We start from the raw sequence: 18,505 nt of genomic DNA, 5'->3' as shown, positions 1-18,505 counted from the left end.
GCTTTCCGACCCGGATCGGAATCGGCACCAAAGAGGTGAATCTCCACCAAACATGGGTCTTCCTCTTAACTGCATGAAGTAAGTGCTTCCTTGTTTGGTGGAGATGTCCTTGTATTCCTCTGCATCAGGAACGCATCACCAAAATCAGCTGGAAATGCACTTGGAGGGCTACAATTAATGGGGAAGGGGAGGCATGTGCCCCCCTCCCCAGGCCCATTTTGGCCCCGGGAATGCCATCTCCTTGTGCTCTCTTGAATGCTGGGTGCCCTGAAGCCCACCCAGAGTACCCAGTGTGCAGCGCTGGAGACCGCAGGGAGAGTCTTAATGCCCTTGCGGTCCCAGCCAGCTGCTCGACTCCAGCGGGAACGGGCATTGCTCTCACACACAGAGAGCAGCCAAAAATGCTGCTCAATGCATGTGGGAGCACTTTTTCCACCTGTTTTCCTGCCCACAGTGAAGTGGGCAGCAAAACAGTGAAAAGTCTGATCCGAGCAAGTAGGATCAATTTACCTGCTTCCGCCCGCTGGCAGCGGAATTACGGTTTGCCACACATATCCTTAACACGTATTAATATGTAAGTATATGTATTTTATAGGTATTTGGTACATTTTAATTTTATAATTATTGTTTACATTTTTTTTTAATGATAAGTTTTAGGGACGGGAGGTAAGGTGTATTGAGCAGGGAAGTGTATTTATACTCAGGTATAAATTATATATATTTCTATAATTATAATAAGTTTTAGGGATGGGATGTAAGAGATATAAGGGTATTGGGTGGGGAAGTGTATTAATACTCAGGTACTAAGTTTAATACTTAAGTATTACAATTTATGAATTCCAATTGTTTTAAATAATATAAAATTTATTTTTTATATATTTAATGCAATTGTAAAATTAGTATTCAGGGACGGGGTGCAAGGGATATAGGGGTATTGGGTGTGGTAGTGTATTAGTACTCAGGTATTCATTTTAATACATTAGTATTAATATTTATAAATTCTAATTTTTATAAATGAATAATTATTCTAAGTTTCAAAATATTTTATAAAAATGTAAAAGTAATATTTAGGGACAGGATGCCAGGGATATATGGATATTGGGTGGGGAAGCGTATTAATACTCAGGTATTCAGTTTAATACTTACATATTAGTACTTAAGTATTAATAGATAATATTTGTAATTTTGTACAATTATTAATAATATTCAAATCATAACATTTTAGAAAATGAAAAATCTGTATTTACGGATGGGATGAAAGGTTTATGGGGGTATTTGTTGGGGAATTGTATTACCAATCAGGTATTAGTTGCAGTATTTGAATATGAATAGTTAAAGGTAATTTATTTAGGTAAAAAAATTTGAAGAAAAATTTAAATACCAATATATGTTATTTACATTTTAAAATATTATTAATCAATTTAAAAATATTTATTTGTCAAAATTACATTATATAAAAAGATGTAAAATCAAATACAAGGTGTCATTTCAATATTATTTATTTAAACATAGTATAAAAATAAAGAAATTGTAAATAAATAATAAATCTTATAACAAATTTAACAAAAATATAAAATGCATTTTGTGTAACATGTAGCATGTTTTTATAACATTTTATAACATTTTATATGTTTTTTTCCACGGTTTACCACCAAGTTCAATGGCAAATATTGTCCTTTTTTCATTTTTATGTGCTTGGTGCTTGCGGTTGTACATATGTTTCCAGAGTAAGTGGAGCGTTGCTGTCAAGATAGTAAGCAAGGAGGCACTGCAGTCAGGTAAGATCAATTTATTTTACATTACTAGGTATATAGGTGGCTACGTTTATTGTAAGGTACGTGGGGCAGGTAGTTATGTGTTAGAAATACTGGTGTGTTGTATGTGTTTTTATCTGTTCTCTATTCACATGCAGGTAGTGTTCATATACTCACGTCGGTACAATAACTTTTTTTAGAGTTTTAATTTTTTGTCCTACGTGTTTTGTATACTGTTTGTAACCTTATCGGGATGTAGATCATGTAGCTGCAGCATGAAGATGGATGTATTGAATCCAGTGCTACAGCATTATTTTGGGGATATTTGAATTTGGAACGGTGTTATTTTTTTAAGGTTATGTTTTTATTAACAGAGTTTTGGATATGGATGTTTGATTTTTCTTATTGCTGCCATCAACAGTTCTGTATGACTATGGGTTTTTTAGGGAAATCTTTTTTTTTTTTTTTTAGAATGTATTTTTTTCTAGCTATTACAACTGGAAATGGGATGAACCGCACCTCCCCTTTTACTGTGGGAGCATTCATTACGGCTGGTTTACAGGCGTAATGCATGCTCCTATAGTGAAATATAGGAATGCGACCAAACAGTGTTCCTAATGAGGTGCTCGGGACCGTCGACCGGGTGTCAGTCAGGCCCAGGCCAGAGTCGGTATCAAGCGGAAGGAATTCCACCGACATCGAAATCAGGCCCTAAATGTTACTCCATGTATATGCATGGTAGTGTGTTTTGTGGTGAAAACATTCACTGTAGTAGTAAGTGCATCGTAAAAACTGCGATGTTGAGACGTCCATGGTAAAAGCACTCGTTGCTCCATCATACATCCAGTCCCAGGGGCCAACTGCCCCCCTTCCTTTCAAATTTTTGACAACTCCTGGGGAGGTGGTGGTCCCCAGGGCTGTAAAAAAGCCTAGGGAGGGGGCTCCTTCTCCCCATTATAGTATAGTGGCCTGGCCCCAGCAAGGTGTTGGTCTCCAGGGCGTATATCAGACATGTGGAGGGGGGCCATGAGCACCCCTCCTCAAAACAAATATTAAAATATGCTCCCGGGACCTGCCCACCCGGGGGCTGAAAAACAAACAAGCACGGCAGGACTTAACTTTAATGAATGGGGAGGGTCCGCAGACCCCCCCCCCCAGCCCGAGGACTGCCACCTCTCTGGGATTTCGCAAATTTGAATACAGAGGGCATGCGGCCCCCCTCCCCTCCTGGAGCCAATAATGACCCTGGGACAACAGCCTCAAGGGCCAGCTCCTACAATGTCCTGGGGTTCCCAACCCTGGGACATTGCAGTTTGCTATGGCTTGGCAAGCATAACCGCTCCCACCAAGCCATAGCAAACTCTGCTCCGCTTCTAGCAAGCGTGAGCATGAAAAATGCTCATGCTTACTAGAAGTGGAGCAGAATTGGTTTTAGACCAAGGGAGTTGCATTTTCAGCAGTTCCCTCTGTCCAAAAAGAATGCAGGCTCCCTCTGTATGTGGGGAGCCATCAGGGACCACAGGGGCCTTCAGGCTCCCCCTGCGGTCCCCATCAATGACAAGTGGGTGCCACAACAGAGGCCGGCACTGGAGGATGGGGTCCCGGGGGCCACAATCAGCCTAGGAGGGGGGTTTCGCATCCCCCTTCTCATTATTATTATTATTTTTTAATTAAAATAAAGAGCCCGGGGGATGGGGTCCCTGGGACCAAAATCGACCGTGGAGATGAGCCACTCAGCCTCTATCCCTTTAAATAAAAAGGAAAGAAAATGATGGGCCCTAGAGGATAGGGTCCCTGGGGAAAAAACTGGCCCAGGGAAGGAAAGCCCCCCCCCCCTTCCAGACTAAAGAAAAAATTACAAAAAAATAAAAAGACCAGCCAAGTCGCCGAAGGCCCACACCTTTTCTCCACCACTCTGCAAACACGCCTCCTGTCGTACTGCCAGTTGGGAATTAAAACCCCTTGGGTCCAGAGGGTCCTTGGGAGCCAAGAAGCCCTCCTGTTACCTCCAGTAAGTCCCACACAGTGGAATGGATGAGAGGTCTTTGAAGGCCACGCCCCCTTTCTCCACCACTCTGCAAACGCGCCTCCTGGCGCACTGCTGGTTGGGAGATGACGTCAGCTTGGATGCTGAGGGTTCTTGGGGGCCAAGAAGCTCTCCTGTTACTGCTAGTAAGTTCCCAAACAGCCTGATTGCTGAGAGGATTTGGCAGCCACACCCCCTTTCTCCACCACCCTGCAAAAGAGCCTCCTGGCGCACTGCTGGTTGTGGGATGAATCTCCTTGGCTCCAGAGGGTCCTTGGGGGACAACTACCCCTCCTACTACCTCCAGTAAGTCCCACACACCGTGATAGCTGAGGGGTTGTCATAGGCCATGCCCCCTTTCTCCACCACTGCACACTGCTGGTTGTGGAATAAAGTTCTCTTGGTTCCAGAGGGTCCTTGGGGGCCAACTACCCCTCCTGTTACCTCCAGTAAGTCCCACAGAGCACAACTGTTGTAAGGACTTCGGAGGCCATGCCCCCTTTCTGTACCACTCTTCAAACACACTCTTCTGGCACACGTCTGCTTGGGGGATGAAGTCCCCTTGGCTGCTGAGGGACCTTGTGGGCCAAGAAGCCCTCCTGTTACCTCCAGTAAGTCCCTTGCAGTGGGATTCCTGAGAGCTGGTTCGAGGTGGCGGTATCAACGAGAGGTGTGTAGTTCCTACAGGGTGAAAAGTCGAAGGGGAATAAAGTTTTCCGATAACAGACTTTCACCTAGTGAGTGTAAGTGCACAAGGGAAGGGGATCCCTTAAGGGTGGAACTGAAACCCTCACACACCCAGCAAGCTAGGTGTCATGCTTCATCATCTGGGTTTTGCTCCTCGTCGGGTCGGCGGTGCAATACCCGACGTGCACCCATACAGGGGCTCTTTATCGGAGATCTTTTGTTCCCTGCCGTATGGTGCATGCGTGTGAGGGCCCGGGAGTGTAGATGTAAGTGAATTAAAAAGGTTGGTTAATCTGAAATGTAACTTTATTGGCTCAGTCAACCACCTTGTTAAAAAGGGGTGAGTGGCGTCAAAGCTATATTTGCTCACAAAGGAGGAGTGGCTAGCTACGCTCTACTCTTCTGGTCAACATGTTTCACGCCCAGTCGGTCAGAGGGATCTCATGGCGCTTCGTCAGGACCTATAATACTAAAGTGAAGTGTGCTAAAAACTATCTACAGTGTGGTGTGAAAACAAGGGTGAAAAATAGTTTGTTAGTCAACCCTTAATAGGTGCCCCTACCTTATGTATTGTTTATAAAAGGGGTCACCAATTCTTTTTATAAAAACCTCATCATCAGGTGCATGGCGCGTCACCACCTTTCTCCACCACTCATCAAACTCGACTACTAGTTAAACAATCATAGAAATTGACTTAAAAAAACAAAGGTTACAGGGATGTTATAGTTAGGAAATAGAAATTTAAAAAACTTTAGAAATTCACTGAAAAAAACAAAGGTTACAGAGATGTTATATTTAGGCTTAGATTTTCCATTGTACAACACCAGTGAAATTCAGCAGTTACATGAGCTAACTATAATTTATGCCCCTGCAATGCACTGCTTATGACCTCACATATAACATCACTGATGACATATATACTAAGCTACTACAAAAGTTTAATTAGTAATGCCAGCTCCTGCTACATGCAGGGAGTTGGCTGGGGCCTTGAGGCTCCCACTGTTCCACCAACAAGTATATGGTGGGTGCCCTGGGTGGGCACCAGGTCACCCACCTTTAAGAAATGTAGGCTTGAGAGATGTGGTTCCAGGGGCCGATAACGGCTTAGGGAGGGTGGCCACGTGGCTCCTTCCCCTTAATGTTTAGAAATGGCCCTGATGATGGGATCCCCAAGGTCTAACAAGGCTCAGGGGCAAGTTGCCACCCCCCCTTTTAGGAAAATAAACAGCCCTGGTGGTTGGGGTCCCCAGGGCCTAACAAGGCTTGGGAAGGGGGGCCATGTGAACACCCCTTTTAATTTAAAAGGCTCTGGTTGAAGGGGTTCCCAGGGCCTAATACGGCTCTGGGAGAGGGCCACGTGACCCCGATCCCATTTAAAATAAATAAGGCACTGGGAGATGGGGTCTCTGGGATTAATGAGGCTCAGGGAGGATAACCACATGGCCCCCCTCTCCTTCAAAATATATACAGCCCTAGGGAATGGGGTTGACAGGGCCATATTAGGTTCGGAAGAGGGGGACATGCAGTTGGCTGCATGTTGGCCAAACCCCCGCCATGCACTGCGTGGGGTTGGATAGTAATTAAATATACCTTTACGTTAAAAAATCTAAAAAATTCACTGAAAAAAACAAAGGCTAAAGTGACGTTATAGTTAGGTGAAATGTTCAGTAACTACATAATATTTCAAACTCTAAAACCACAGAAATTCACCAGTTATAGTTATCTCAAGTAATTATAGCATGTGCTCTAAGGTAACTATAACTTGCGCCCTCTCCATGCACTGCTAATTACCATTCATATTACATCACTCATTACATCTTCTATCACACAATTGATAATAACACTGCAACATTTGCAGTGAAATTATTGATGAGAAAACTGAATGGCAGTAGTGCGAGTAACATAAAAAAGATAAAAACCTGATTAACACAAAGTATTATACAATTATAAACACAACTGACGCAATCCTCTAATAAACTCAATCTAAAAATAAGTAACACTTTTTAAAATAACAATGATAAAAAAACATGGAACAAAAATAAAAACGAAATAATATACAAAATATCATAATAAATAACATTATTAAAATTGAAAATATTTTAAACTTTTATTAAATAATAAAACTGTAAAAATCTATATATTTACCTTCAATATTTTGGTGTGCAATATTTTTGTAATAACTAGATTTTTACAATATTATCGTCATACAATATTCTTGAGTCAAACACAGAAATTATTGCTTTCCCATTTTGTTCAGAACAGCCATCTCTGTCATCCAAGTTGTGCTGGACAGTATTGCTTCCTTGATACCAAATTCATGACCAAACCAATATGGACACAGAAATTGAGGAAATGGTAAATTTTTGCCGCGGAATGGTGACACCCAAGTAACCTGTAGCCACTTAGAATGTACCTCAGATGGCGGTGCACATTGTGTATGTCCATGCTATGTCTAAGAAGATGGTGTTGGATGTGAAAGGGTCGACAAATGGCATAATAGTCAACAATAATTGTATTTGGTTCTCTTAGAGCCATATGCAAGACCTTCTAAATACCTATGCTAATGACCATAAATGCATGTTTGCTTCATACTATATTAGGATAAGTATAGTGGTTTAAAAGACAACACAATAGCAGCGACTGATAAAATATTATGGGTGTACTACTTCATAAACCCCTCTATTAAGAAAAGAGCACACTTTGAGGTAAGATGGTGGGAGTAAGGGAGGAAAGTAAGAAAAGAGGAATCAAATAAAATAAAGAAGTGATTGAACGGCTGTGATACTTCAATTCCAATACACAGATATCAAGAACAGCGCGGGGATTGGAGTGTGCATGGGCTCATTTGTGTAAATTGAGCGGAATAATTAAATAAAGGCAAACTACAGTTTGATAGAAAGTACAGAGTCTGCAATTAATTGCCGTTTGGACTACATCATCACAACATACTTATTAAAGGATGGTCATTGAAGCATGTGAAAGTTAAACGGCACACACAGTGCAACAGTAGAAACAAAGATTGGTAGGCTAGAATGGTGCTGTATAATCCGAAGTCAATTAGCATGCACTCCAAAGGAAATGAAGGCTTACCTGCAGACAAGGAGTAACAGAGGGTGGGGTCTGTAGAACAACTGGATTGTCTGCCTGAGAATGAGCTATCTGCAAAAGGAGAAATAATTATCACACCTTTGAATTGAACCTGTGGATGTTAAGAGAGGGTAAGTGAGGTGACAGCAACTAAATATTTAAATAACTTTAATGGTACGTCATTTAGGGTACTAATACCGGTCCCTTTATACAACATCCCTACAATGTACAACTTACTGGTGAAAAAAATCTAACCATCTTATATGTGGAGCAGAAAGTGATTGTACTGCTGGATTACCTATATACATTGCTGTGTTTATGAAGTGCAATTGTTCTACATGTACAGTGAATATTCAGATAACAGTACATTACTAGACCGTTTACGGTGGAGCGAACATTCACACAATCAAGTCTCTAAACTTCCATGAGTTGCTTTATTGTTGTGTTCTAGAACTTCAAGGGCTTTAAAGACCACATTAAGAAGAGTAGCGGTCCTTTGATATATGAAGTGACATGACCTGTTTTTGTAATTTAGCAAGTGTTGCACCTCCTGTGAACAAGTTGCCCCTTCTTGGAGCACTTGGGATAAGAAAAGGTGCTCTATGCAGGGTTCACCAAAGGCTCCAGAGGTGTAGCAATTCTTCTCCATAGGACCTTTACCCTTGTGATCTCAAAGATCACGGTCAAGCCACAGGGAAGATATGTGGGACTGGAGTGTTGTCTAGAAGGAATATCATTGAACTTGTTGAGCGAATATGTGCCAACTCAACTTGCTAAATCCTCACTGGAGGTGGTCAAAACAGTTGCTGCTTTGAAACCACATCCGGACTCTACTGTGACTGCTGTAGTTAGTGGTGAAAGGAAGGCCAGATCATTAGATGATGGGATGACCTCACTGGGACTGTGCGATGGCTGAAGAGTTTGGCACCCCCACGGTACAAAATACACACACAACTTGGCTGTGCACAAAACACTCTTCCGCATAGATGTTTTACTCCTCCTGGCAACAGATATCCAGCATACGATAGATGCGAAATTCCTCCTACAAGGCACTTCCAATACCTCCCCAGTCACAATCCAAATTTGTTCCCCTACTGTATAAGATCATTCGGTTTGGCACCCTAATGCTTTGTGCCTTGTGGATGATCAATGCTCCATGTACCTACTGACAGAACTGGAAGACTACTTCGACTTAAACAAGGGGACAGTGATTTCAGTGGCTAACCTATGGGCAACTTGGAAAGTTACTATTACTGTGGTGGGCAGTCCTAATTGTAGGGAACAAGACAAGCAGAGTCAAATTGTAGACCTAAAAGCCAGAATTCTAGTACTAGAGAAGCAGTGGTTGGAAATTCCATCAGAAAAAACCTGCTGCCAATTAGAGTTGGACAAGCTCTCCATTTGCAAACTCTGCTTGGAGGCGGCCTGGCAGTCTCGGAATGCCTTTCCTCCGCAGGTCTAAGAATGGGATGACAAAACCAGGGAGTTTCTTTATTGCCTGGCTACCAGGGAAATGGCTTCCCAGGTGATCCCAGAGAAGCTGGATAAGGAAGGCTGACATCTATGTAGGGGCAGCGGAGATCGCATCTACACCAGGACCAGACAGCTTTTTACTTGACAACTATAGCAAATTTTAAGAAGTCCTTTATCCCAGTCTCTTAGATGTGTATAAAGAAGCAGTTGAAAAAGGCTTCTTTCCTCCTGAGCTAGATTTATCTACCATCATAGTGATTCACAAACCTGGCAACCCTGACCATTGAAATTCATTTTATCCCATTTCCCTGATAAACGTGGAAGCCAAGATCTTTGCGAAAACCCTGGCAAACAGGATTGTAAAAGCCCTGAGCTTGCTAATTCACCTGGCCTAATCAAAGATCTCCCAACTGTATAAACAGGTACATATAGCACTGGCTCACCTCCACCCAAATTACTGATCTTTGTGCCCTTATACTCTTAGGCTTTGAGAAGGTGTTCGATTCCCTTAAATGAGAGAGCTCTTTTCCGTACTGGTTTTTGCTACCGCTCTAAGAAATACGTCAAAATTCTCTACTCTCTGCCCCATGCGCAGGTGAGAATGAATGGGGTACTCTCAACCTCTTTCCTCATCAGGAAAGGAACCAGGTGGGGTTGGCCATTGTCCCCGCTCCTTATCACGGTCACAATGGAGCCATTGGTGCTGTGGATCTGTCACAAAGTGGACGTGTGGAGCCTACAGTAGGAATAGGGCATAGTAGATAGAATAGTACTCTATGCAGAAGATGTCCTGATTTTCCTCTTCCACCCCCAAACGTCTGGACCTCCACCACTCCACCACTTCAAATCTGAAACCTTTATGGAGAAGTGTCAGGTCTTCAAGTTTCTTGTAGTACCACTGACAGGGAATAGACAGATTGCGAACTGGAAAACCCGCCTTCCAATTAGGATGGCTGGGCTTTCAATACCCCGGTATACATATTGCCTTAGAACCTGCCCTGATGCAGAGCGTAAACCTTTTATGTATAGAGACTATGATGAAGAAAGATCTAATTAAATGGGACAGGCTCAGGCTGCATAGCCTCAGCAGGGTAGCCATTCTCAAGATGATCGTCCAGCCGTGCTTCATCTACGTCATGCAAAACTTCCCTCTGATCATCCCACACCAATGGTTTACAAAACCAGCAACCATGATCAATGCCTTTGTTTGGGAGGGCCACCCCAGTGCATTGTCTTTAATTTGTGAAGGCAGTTGATCTATGATGGAAGGATGGGTATGGCAGAGCTCTGATTATTGGGCGACACGGTTACTGATAGTAAACAATTGGCTCCGTGGAGGGTAGGACAACCAGGCTTTCCAGTTTGAATGCTCACTATTGACTTAGACAAAGTTCTGGAATTACTTTACGGTAACTCAACCCTCAATGGGTTCCCAGAAGTTACCAGTGTAGTTTTCCTGGTCTAGCACTGCGCCTAAAAGGCAGGGAGCAGAGACTGACACAAGAGACCACTGTGTGGCAGCAGAAATGGTGATCGCACACTACCCAATTTGCAGACTTTGGCAAGTGGGACCTTATCGAATCACAAAACTGAGGAATGTTAGGCAGCCTTCACATATGAAGTCATTTCAGGAGCTTCAAACAGAATTTAGCCTACACAAGTCCCAATTCTATAAATATTTTTAACTCCGACATTTGCTCATTAGACACCAGGCCTTGTTGCTGGACGTCTTAGAATATAGCCCACTCGAGGTGAAAATCTTACAGGGGACAATGGACAAAGGGTGGAGTGGTGGGTTTGCTAATCTACCAGTCATTGGTCATTCATTTTCCAGATCTGTTTCTGGTTTTGAAGGCAAAATGGGAGGCATGAGTGAGACCAGAGGACAATATGGATTGGAGGGAGGCTAGGAAGGCTGCAAAGTCCTTTTCAAAAGACTCACGCCCTGCATAGTTATTTAGGTAAGTGTGAGAAGTCAGTCTGTGCCGGCCGCACACCGTCCCTTCCACTCAAGAAGACACAAGAAGGATGACGAGTATGGGAGATGATTTTGTCTTTATTGTTAGTCCTCAATTGTTGGTATTCCCAACACTTGTGGGGTATATCTTTTCTTCTCAGGTTGGGAGGGTAGGGTCTTTTGAGAAAGGCGATAAAGGAAAATAAAACAAGGTTTTGGTTAGTATGGCAGTCAGCGTCCTAGGGTAGTCTTTGCTTGGGGTGTTCCAGGTTTGGGTCGGCTTGCAGCAGGGCTTTGTCCGTCTCCGCGGAAGGGAACCCAAAAAAAAACACAAAAGAAAAGAGTCTGGCCCGGTCCTGGTATTATATGTAGGGGGATAGTGCTCCCATCGCCTGTTCCCTATTCCTGTGAGGTGCCTAAGTGTGGGGAAGGGTTGAGGTGCTTTACAGTGTGGTGCCCCGTAATCCCGCCTACCAGCCATGAAATGAAAATAAAGCAGGCACTTACCTGAACCCACGGCCCTCCTGGACTGCGGGGAGGGAAGTCACAGCCTCCGCTTCCCTTGCTGGAGTACCAGACTCGGGGGGCACTGCTCCAAGAGCGGGCAACGTTGCTATCTTCCTTCTCGCTCCGATACGAGTTCCTGGTCTGTGGTGTCTCCGGGGCTCTTCTCCACTGGATGTCGGCCTCGTTCTCCTCTTCTGCTGGATCCGTGTTCACGGGTCTCCCTTGTTCCGCACCGCCGGCGATAGCAGTCTTCAGCTTAAAACAGGCCTTTTAAACCCCGCCTCTTTGGCTTGCTGTTGCCCGCATGTGGATTCTGGTGTAGCGGTCTAGACTGCTTGGTTCACTTCCAGTCTGGATCACCTCATCCGCCTTGTTGGGGAGGTCGGGCCGATTCCCGTGCAGAAGGGAATCCACCACAGTAAGGTACGCTTATTGGAGATGAGAAGATGAGAAGTCTCTCACTGGTAAGCCAGGGCCAACTGAGATTTCATCCAACCTCATTGGCTAGGATACAAATAATCCCCCATAAATGAGAAATTCTACAAAAGAATTACCACAAACCCCACAAAACGTCTACAGAGAAACATTGAACAAATGGTCGATGAAGCTGAATTGAATGACTGGATCTAAAAAAATGAGGCAGAATTTCTGATAACAAAAATACCTAGAGTACCCTACTTTTACTCAATCCCAAAGATCCACAAGGAACGAAGACCCCCACCCGGACGTCCCATCGTCTCAGGTATTGGTTCAATCCTAGAACCACTCTCGCAATTCGCCGACCAATACCTGAGACCCCGGTGCAGAAAACACCAACATATCTGAAAGATACCAGAGACCTGTTAAATCTCCTGAAAGAACAGACCTATTCAGAAGAGAGGATGCTACTAGTTGGACTTGATGTAGAAAGTCTTTATACAAGCTTACCCCAACAGAAAACATTGGAAACCCTAGACAATCTACTCTTCAATGAACAATGGGACTTTAAGACACCGAGACATTTTGTCCTTGAGTGCTGCAGGTTAGCTCTAACGGAGAACTATTTTGAATACAATAACACCATGTACCAACAGTGTCACAGCACTTCAATGGGCAGCACTTTCGCCCCAAGTGTGGCAGGACTGTATGTGAGTAACTTTGAAGACACATACATACAAAACATCACCAACCCCTTCCTATCAAGGATACACTTTTGGAGGCGCTGTATAGACAACATCATTCTGATCTGGGAAGGCGACAGAGAAAGTCTAACCAACTTCCACAGATGGATTAACACCAGGGATGAATGTCTCAAGTTCACCTACACAGCAGATAACAAAAAAAAATATTTTTGGGACATAACCATCTTTATTGAAAATGACATGATCAAAACAAAAACATTCTTCAAACCCACGTCTAAAAACAGTTTACTCTCGACGACTCAGAGATAACCTCACATACAGCCAATTTTTACATCTCAGACGAAACTGCAACAACATTGGGGAATACAAAAGCCAAGCAAAGGATCTGTGTGAGAAACTGAAGAAACAAGACTATCCTGAAAAGACGATTAACAGATGCCAGAAAAGGGCTAGAAACCAACCAAGAAAGAGCCTTCTAGATATCACATCGAGGGAACCACCGAAGGACGTAGTAACCTGTGTCAGCACTTACAACATAGCCTCAAACGATGTCAAAAAGATCGTGAACAAAAACTGGCAAATCTTAACATCAGGCTCACTGAACTGGCCTACACCCAGATTTGCGAACAAAAGAACGAGGATCCTAAAAGATATCCTGGTCCACACAAGACCACCGCAACCTGTGAGAAATGAACCTGTCCCAAGGTTATGGGACATTCCCCCAGTTGTGGGGCACTACTCATGCAGTTCATGTTCGGTATGTAACCTGACCACAGTTACAAAAACCATTCAACTTCTACTGAATTTAAACTGGACCATCAAACACCATACCAACTGCAATTCTACACACGTAATCTACATGATTACGTGTCCGTGTGCCCTACGCTACATAGGGATGACATGCTGAAAAATAAAACAAAGAATATGCGAGCACAGAAGTAATGTCAAGTGCAATAAGAGCTCAACAAAGATGAGTAATCATTTCATTGAATCACAGCACTCCGTTAATGACCTAAAATGGATAGTTTGGGAAACCTTGGAAAAGAAGACTTACAATGCAGAGCAAATACTTTTTGAGAAAGAGCAGAGATGGGTCCATCGCCTCAAGACAAACACGCAAGGCCTTAATGATAATATTCTGTGGCTAAGCTTGGGGCGTTAAAGCTCAAAATGACGAACTTCCTAGCCAAACACTGTTATATGAATAAAGGACTATGTGAGACAAGCATCTGACAACAACTGTAGCTAGAGAGTCATCAAAGGGAAACCTCCACCCACAAAACGAGCGACCACAATACCATTGACACCAATACCAATGCCGCTCTCTCCATATATATTTTCCAAATATACATAGCCTTTAGCCTTCACAACTGAAGTGGCCAAATTAAATCACTCTACATATTATTTGAACCATACAGAATCACCTTTTAAAATGAAGCTGTCATCCACAAAATAGCAAAGGATAGGTAAGAAGTCTTTCTTCCATGCCTTTTCCTTGACGCATAATACACTGCAACTCCCAAGCCGACCATATCCAGGTTGCCGAGGGAAGAGCCAGCACAAGTCACGCTGCGCAGCAGGTATTGCACAAGGATACGAGGAAGAAAGCATCAACGAGACACGAATCGTATTAATTTTTGTTAACCTGTTTTGAAATCCCAACTTTTTTCAGCAGGTCAATATGCTCAACGGCCGCCTGAAGAAGTCCGTAATCTAGGACTTAAAGGTATGCTTTCCCAATACCGCATTTACTTCTAACAAACCCTCGCATTTAATTAGAGGCGCTAGATGCATTTTTTAACAATGCTACAACTATGTTACGTATGTCCAGTGAACAACCACGAAAAACTAAATACTGCGCATTTAATTTGAAGCGCTAGATGCATTTTCTAACAATGTCACAACAACGTTATGTATGTCCAGTCACCATCGCGGAAAACTATAAACGCGATAATGCTGAGAACTAACTGCACGCACCACTGCTTGTAACTAAACGCGCAAGGAGCATGGTTACGCACTTCCGAATATACACCCTTAAGACGCACTCAGATGCAAAATGCCGAGTTCAGCATAAATGTTTTGGCTGTCCCCATACTGAACAGATCGCGACACGGCAATATAAGAACTTTATGCGATATGCCTAAGGCTAAATTTGAAGTTCGACAACACTCAGTCAACCGCATATACAAACCTCGAATTATTACACTATACCAGCACATTTATATTGCGTGCTAGCAGCGAGCTGAAGCGTTACTAAATACGCTGACTACACGGGACGCAGCCCCCTTTGCCCATTCGAATTAGTACTGCGTGTCTTAGGTACTAGGACATACTATACTATTTTATCTGTGCTTTACTGTACCCTAGAGTCAACCTCTAACACAACGATCACCATTTACAATACGGATTCATCAATGGGCATAATAGGGAGCTACCCCGGGCTCCCTATGTGAACACAATTCGGGGTTAAAGAATTGCCATTTCATAGTTACTTAATTCCTAATTTCTTCATTGAGCACAATTGAGTTCCTTCTATACAATTCATCATTGTTAATAGACAGCATGTAGAATATACATTATGAGATAGCATTACTTGAAGAATGCAAAGTATGACATTCCTATTTGTTTCTTTTTCCTTCCTATTTTTAACAGGTACTAATTGACCACTTCTGATTCGGGTGAATTACACCTTGTTTCTCTGAGACTGTGACAACACACAGCCTCCCCCCTCTTCTTAGGTCCTGAAGAAAGCCCCCTGACCCATCTGGGCAGACCATAGGGCTGAAACATGTCGACCTTTTTTATGGACACTTTAGTGCGGTAGACTAATAATAGGTCTTCATACACACGACACTGCTTTTAAACAATCTCAAACCTAGACCGATTAAAATTCTAGGTATACGAGTTTTTAACATCACCTTTATAACTCACTTCACTAGAGCACCTCTTTTTTCGTTGATCACTACTGCAATAACCAGTGGTTCACCTCCGGATGAAGGAAGCATACGACTAAAAAGAAACCCAATGATGATGCTGTCACGTTTTTAACACATGGCGGAGAACCCAGATATATCGCCTTACGACTTGGGTACGTGAATGAGGGTTTTTTATCGACAATCTACACAAACGTTGCAAACCGTGGTTACTCAGGTCAAGTGATCCATTTTCGTTTGATATCTAGTAATTATAAACACAACCAAACAGAAATGCAAATTAATGTCAACACCAGTGCACAAGCTGCAGAGTTACATAAGCCTTACCTATGGTGATATAATTGAACTGTATAAATATAATGAAATTGCATACTTGCAATTGTCAGCACTAGCGTGACATATAGTAATCTTTGCATCATACAGGCTTCATCTTTAACATTTTTCCAAGCCCCTATTTAAAGTATCTCCATTTCAACGTACATCTGAATCGCAGCTAGATTCCGAGGCACTATCATGACTATTACTTTCTTTAGGCCACAAACATTTTCGCACCCTAACAACCTTGCACATACTCCACACATTACCATCAGTCAGTTCCACTACCTGGTGTCCCACTCGGATTATTTTCTAAAACTTAGATTCTCCAGATCTAACCAACTCTCCTTTTTTTACACGCACCCATTCACTAACCTTGAATTGTTGTATATGAGACCTTTGTACACATTTGGACGCAAATTTGTCATTAGATCGCCATCTATGAGCAGTCCCTATCACCAAACCACCATATACTTTTGTCCTCATTTTCATCATTCACATACGGTGTAAATTACACACTGCCTTTCTACCTCTCATTTTTTCAAATGCAGACATATCTCCCAACGATCTGGGTGTGACCTTGTAATTCCATATTAAGTCTTTAAGGGCTTGATGACAATTTTTTTCCATTGGCAAGGGCCAACTGTAACCCTTCCTTCAAGACCCTTATCCATCTTTCTATAATGCCATTACTTTGTGAATAGTACACAGAAGTGCGTATGTGACTAATACCATGTTTTTCCAAAACGTCTTTCATTTCCGAGGATCTCAACTGTACACCGCTGTCTGTGGCCAAACACTTAGGAAAACCTTCCTTCTCAAACACTTCCTTAAGAAACTGTATCACTGCATGTGAATCAACCTGATGAACCAATTTAACCTCTGGCCATTGAGATAACTGATCAATAAGAACAATGGCAAAAACATGACTGCTGGACAAACACATGGGACCTGCAATGTCAAGAGAAACTCTTTCCCATACTGTTGGACTTGGCCCTTATTGTCCTGAAATTTTTCGCTTTTCCCCCTAGCCTTTTTACTGACAGGGTGTCCCTGAACTGAAAACGATAAATGCTGTGCAATGGTGTACGCACCTTTATTTCCACCATTGTAGAAATGCACCTTTGTAAAATGTCACTTTTAAAATGGATGCCATTTCTGTCTGCTTGTGCCGCCTGCCCGAGGTGGGTTGGCGGTCTAGTGTTTGAAGTGTTTGAAGTGACAGAGTTCCCTACATCTCCCCCACAATGACAGTTGGGACTGGAACTGCCAGGAGCCTTCTAGAAGGTTCTAGCCCTTTCTGGTAGGTGGGGTGAGGGGTGTCTAAATAGCGGAGCTGGGATGCCATGTGCTCAGACAGAGCGTGGACTTGATTGAGAGGGGACGCCCTGCCAGGAGGTACCGTCACAAGGGACTGTGTGCTGGCCCCTGATCCCATCTGTACCCCTCTGTAGTCCACAGGGCTAGTGAGAGCCACTGCTGGAGGGAAGACTGCGGTGCCAGGAGGAGTGCCACTGGATAGGGGATGACCGTTCCCAAGAACTGCTGTCCTGTCTTGATGAGTGCCCCCTGCCTGCTGAACTTACCCAGTATTGCCTGCCTGCTCTCCTGCCCCAGCGCCTCGTGAGCGCTACAGCTTTATTTTGTGGGACCTAGCACCTTGAGAGTGCTATATTGGGCTTGACTGTACTTCCAGGAGGGAAGGAGCATGGGCGCTACTTTGCTGTGTGGGACTGTGTGCCTCTGGGCCCTAGCACCACGTGAGCACTGTACCTTACCCCTCCTCCAGAAGAAGGAGGTGAGGAGCGTGTGACGCCTGTGGCGCTGTGAGGCCTGGGAGAACTGTTTATTTAAAAGAGCGGGAGCCCACTCCGCATGTGTGGTCCTTCGCGGGTGCCCACCCCGCGTTTATGCTTCTAAAAATAGCGGGTGCCCACCCCGCATCTTCTGCCTTCACGTGGGAGCCCACCCCGCCTCTACATTTATTGAATCAGTGGGAGCCCACCCCGCGTGTGTGCCGCATTTTCGCCACCGTCATGCTTATTTTCATCACAGATGCACACCCCGTGTCTGTGTGGCGTTTTTTATGCTGACTTAAACAGCCCACCCCGCTTTATGTGTTACTGAGAATAGCGGGTGCCCACCCCGCGCCTTCCAGTACCTTTGACACCAACGGGTGCCCACCCCGCCTTTCAAAATCCCAGAGAATCACCGCCGCCGGCCCGAGTCCCGGCGCACCTGAAGCGGTTGCGGAGGATCACAGCCGGCGGTCTGGGAGGGCTCAGGAGCACCGCGCGGGCTTCCCCGCGACATCAGGGGAGCCGCGCTGCGATTGTCGCCGGCAGGAACACCTCCAGGGAGTCCCGCCCCGCCACGGAGGAAGCAGGAAGTTTGGAGCCGGCGGAATCCACACTGAAGTCCCGGGTCCCAGGAGGGGACCTGGGTGAATTTGAGCGAGGTGTCGGCAGCAGCGAGAGGCCAGCGGAGACCTGAGGCAGCCCCGGTGAGTGGGGGCTTCAGGAGGGCCCAGTGTGGTGCTCGCAAGGCACCCAGGCAGTCGGGCCATTGGGACCTGAGCAGCCCCACAGGACGGCGGGCCGCTCCAGTGTTGGAGGAGAGATTGCTGCTCGGAGGCTGCAGCGGAA

General features: G+C 44.2%; 1 protein-coding gene across 2 annotated transcripts in view; it reads right to left on the bottom strand.

The window, feature by feature from the left end:
- Positions 1 to 18,505, bottom strand: part of LOC146785479 (nuclear body protein SP140-like protein) — a 509,550-nt gene that overhangs the window by 220,240 nt on the left and 270,805 nt on the right. For both annotated transcript variants that reach the window (XM_085634556.1, XM_085634557.1), the window contains exon 8: positions 7,558 to 7,626. In XM_085634556.1, the coding sequence (XP_085490682.1) occupies positions 7,558 to 7,626 (69 nt within the window). The remainder of the gene's footprint in view (positions 1 to 7,557; positions 7,627 to 18,505) is intronic.

The sequence above is a fragment of the Triturus cristatus genome, chromosome 11 (genome assembly GCF_964204655.1).
Source record: "Triturus cristatus chromosome 11, aTriCri1.1, whole genome shotgun sequence".
Taxonomy (NCBI): Eukaryota; Metazoa; Chordata; class Amphibia; order Caudata; family Salamandridae; genus Triturus; species Triturus cristatus.
Note: the sequence above shows the minus strand (reverse complement) of the source record. Positions and strands in the feature narration are given on the sequence as shown.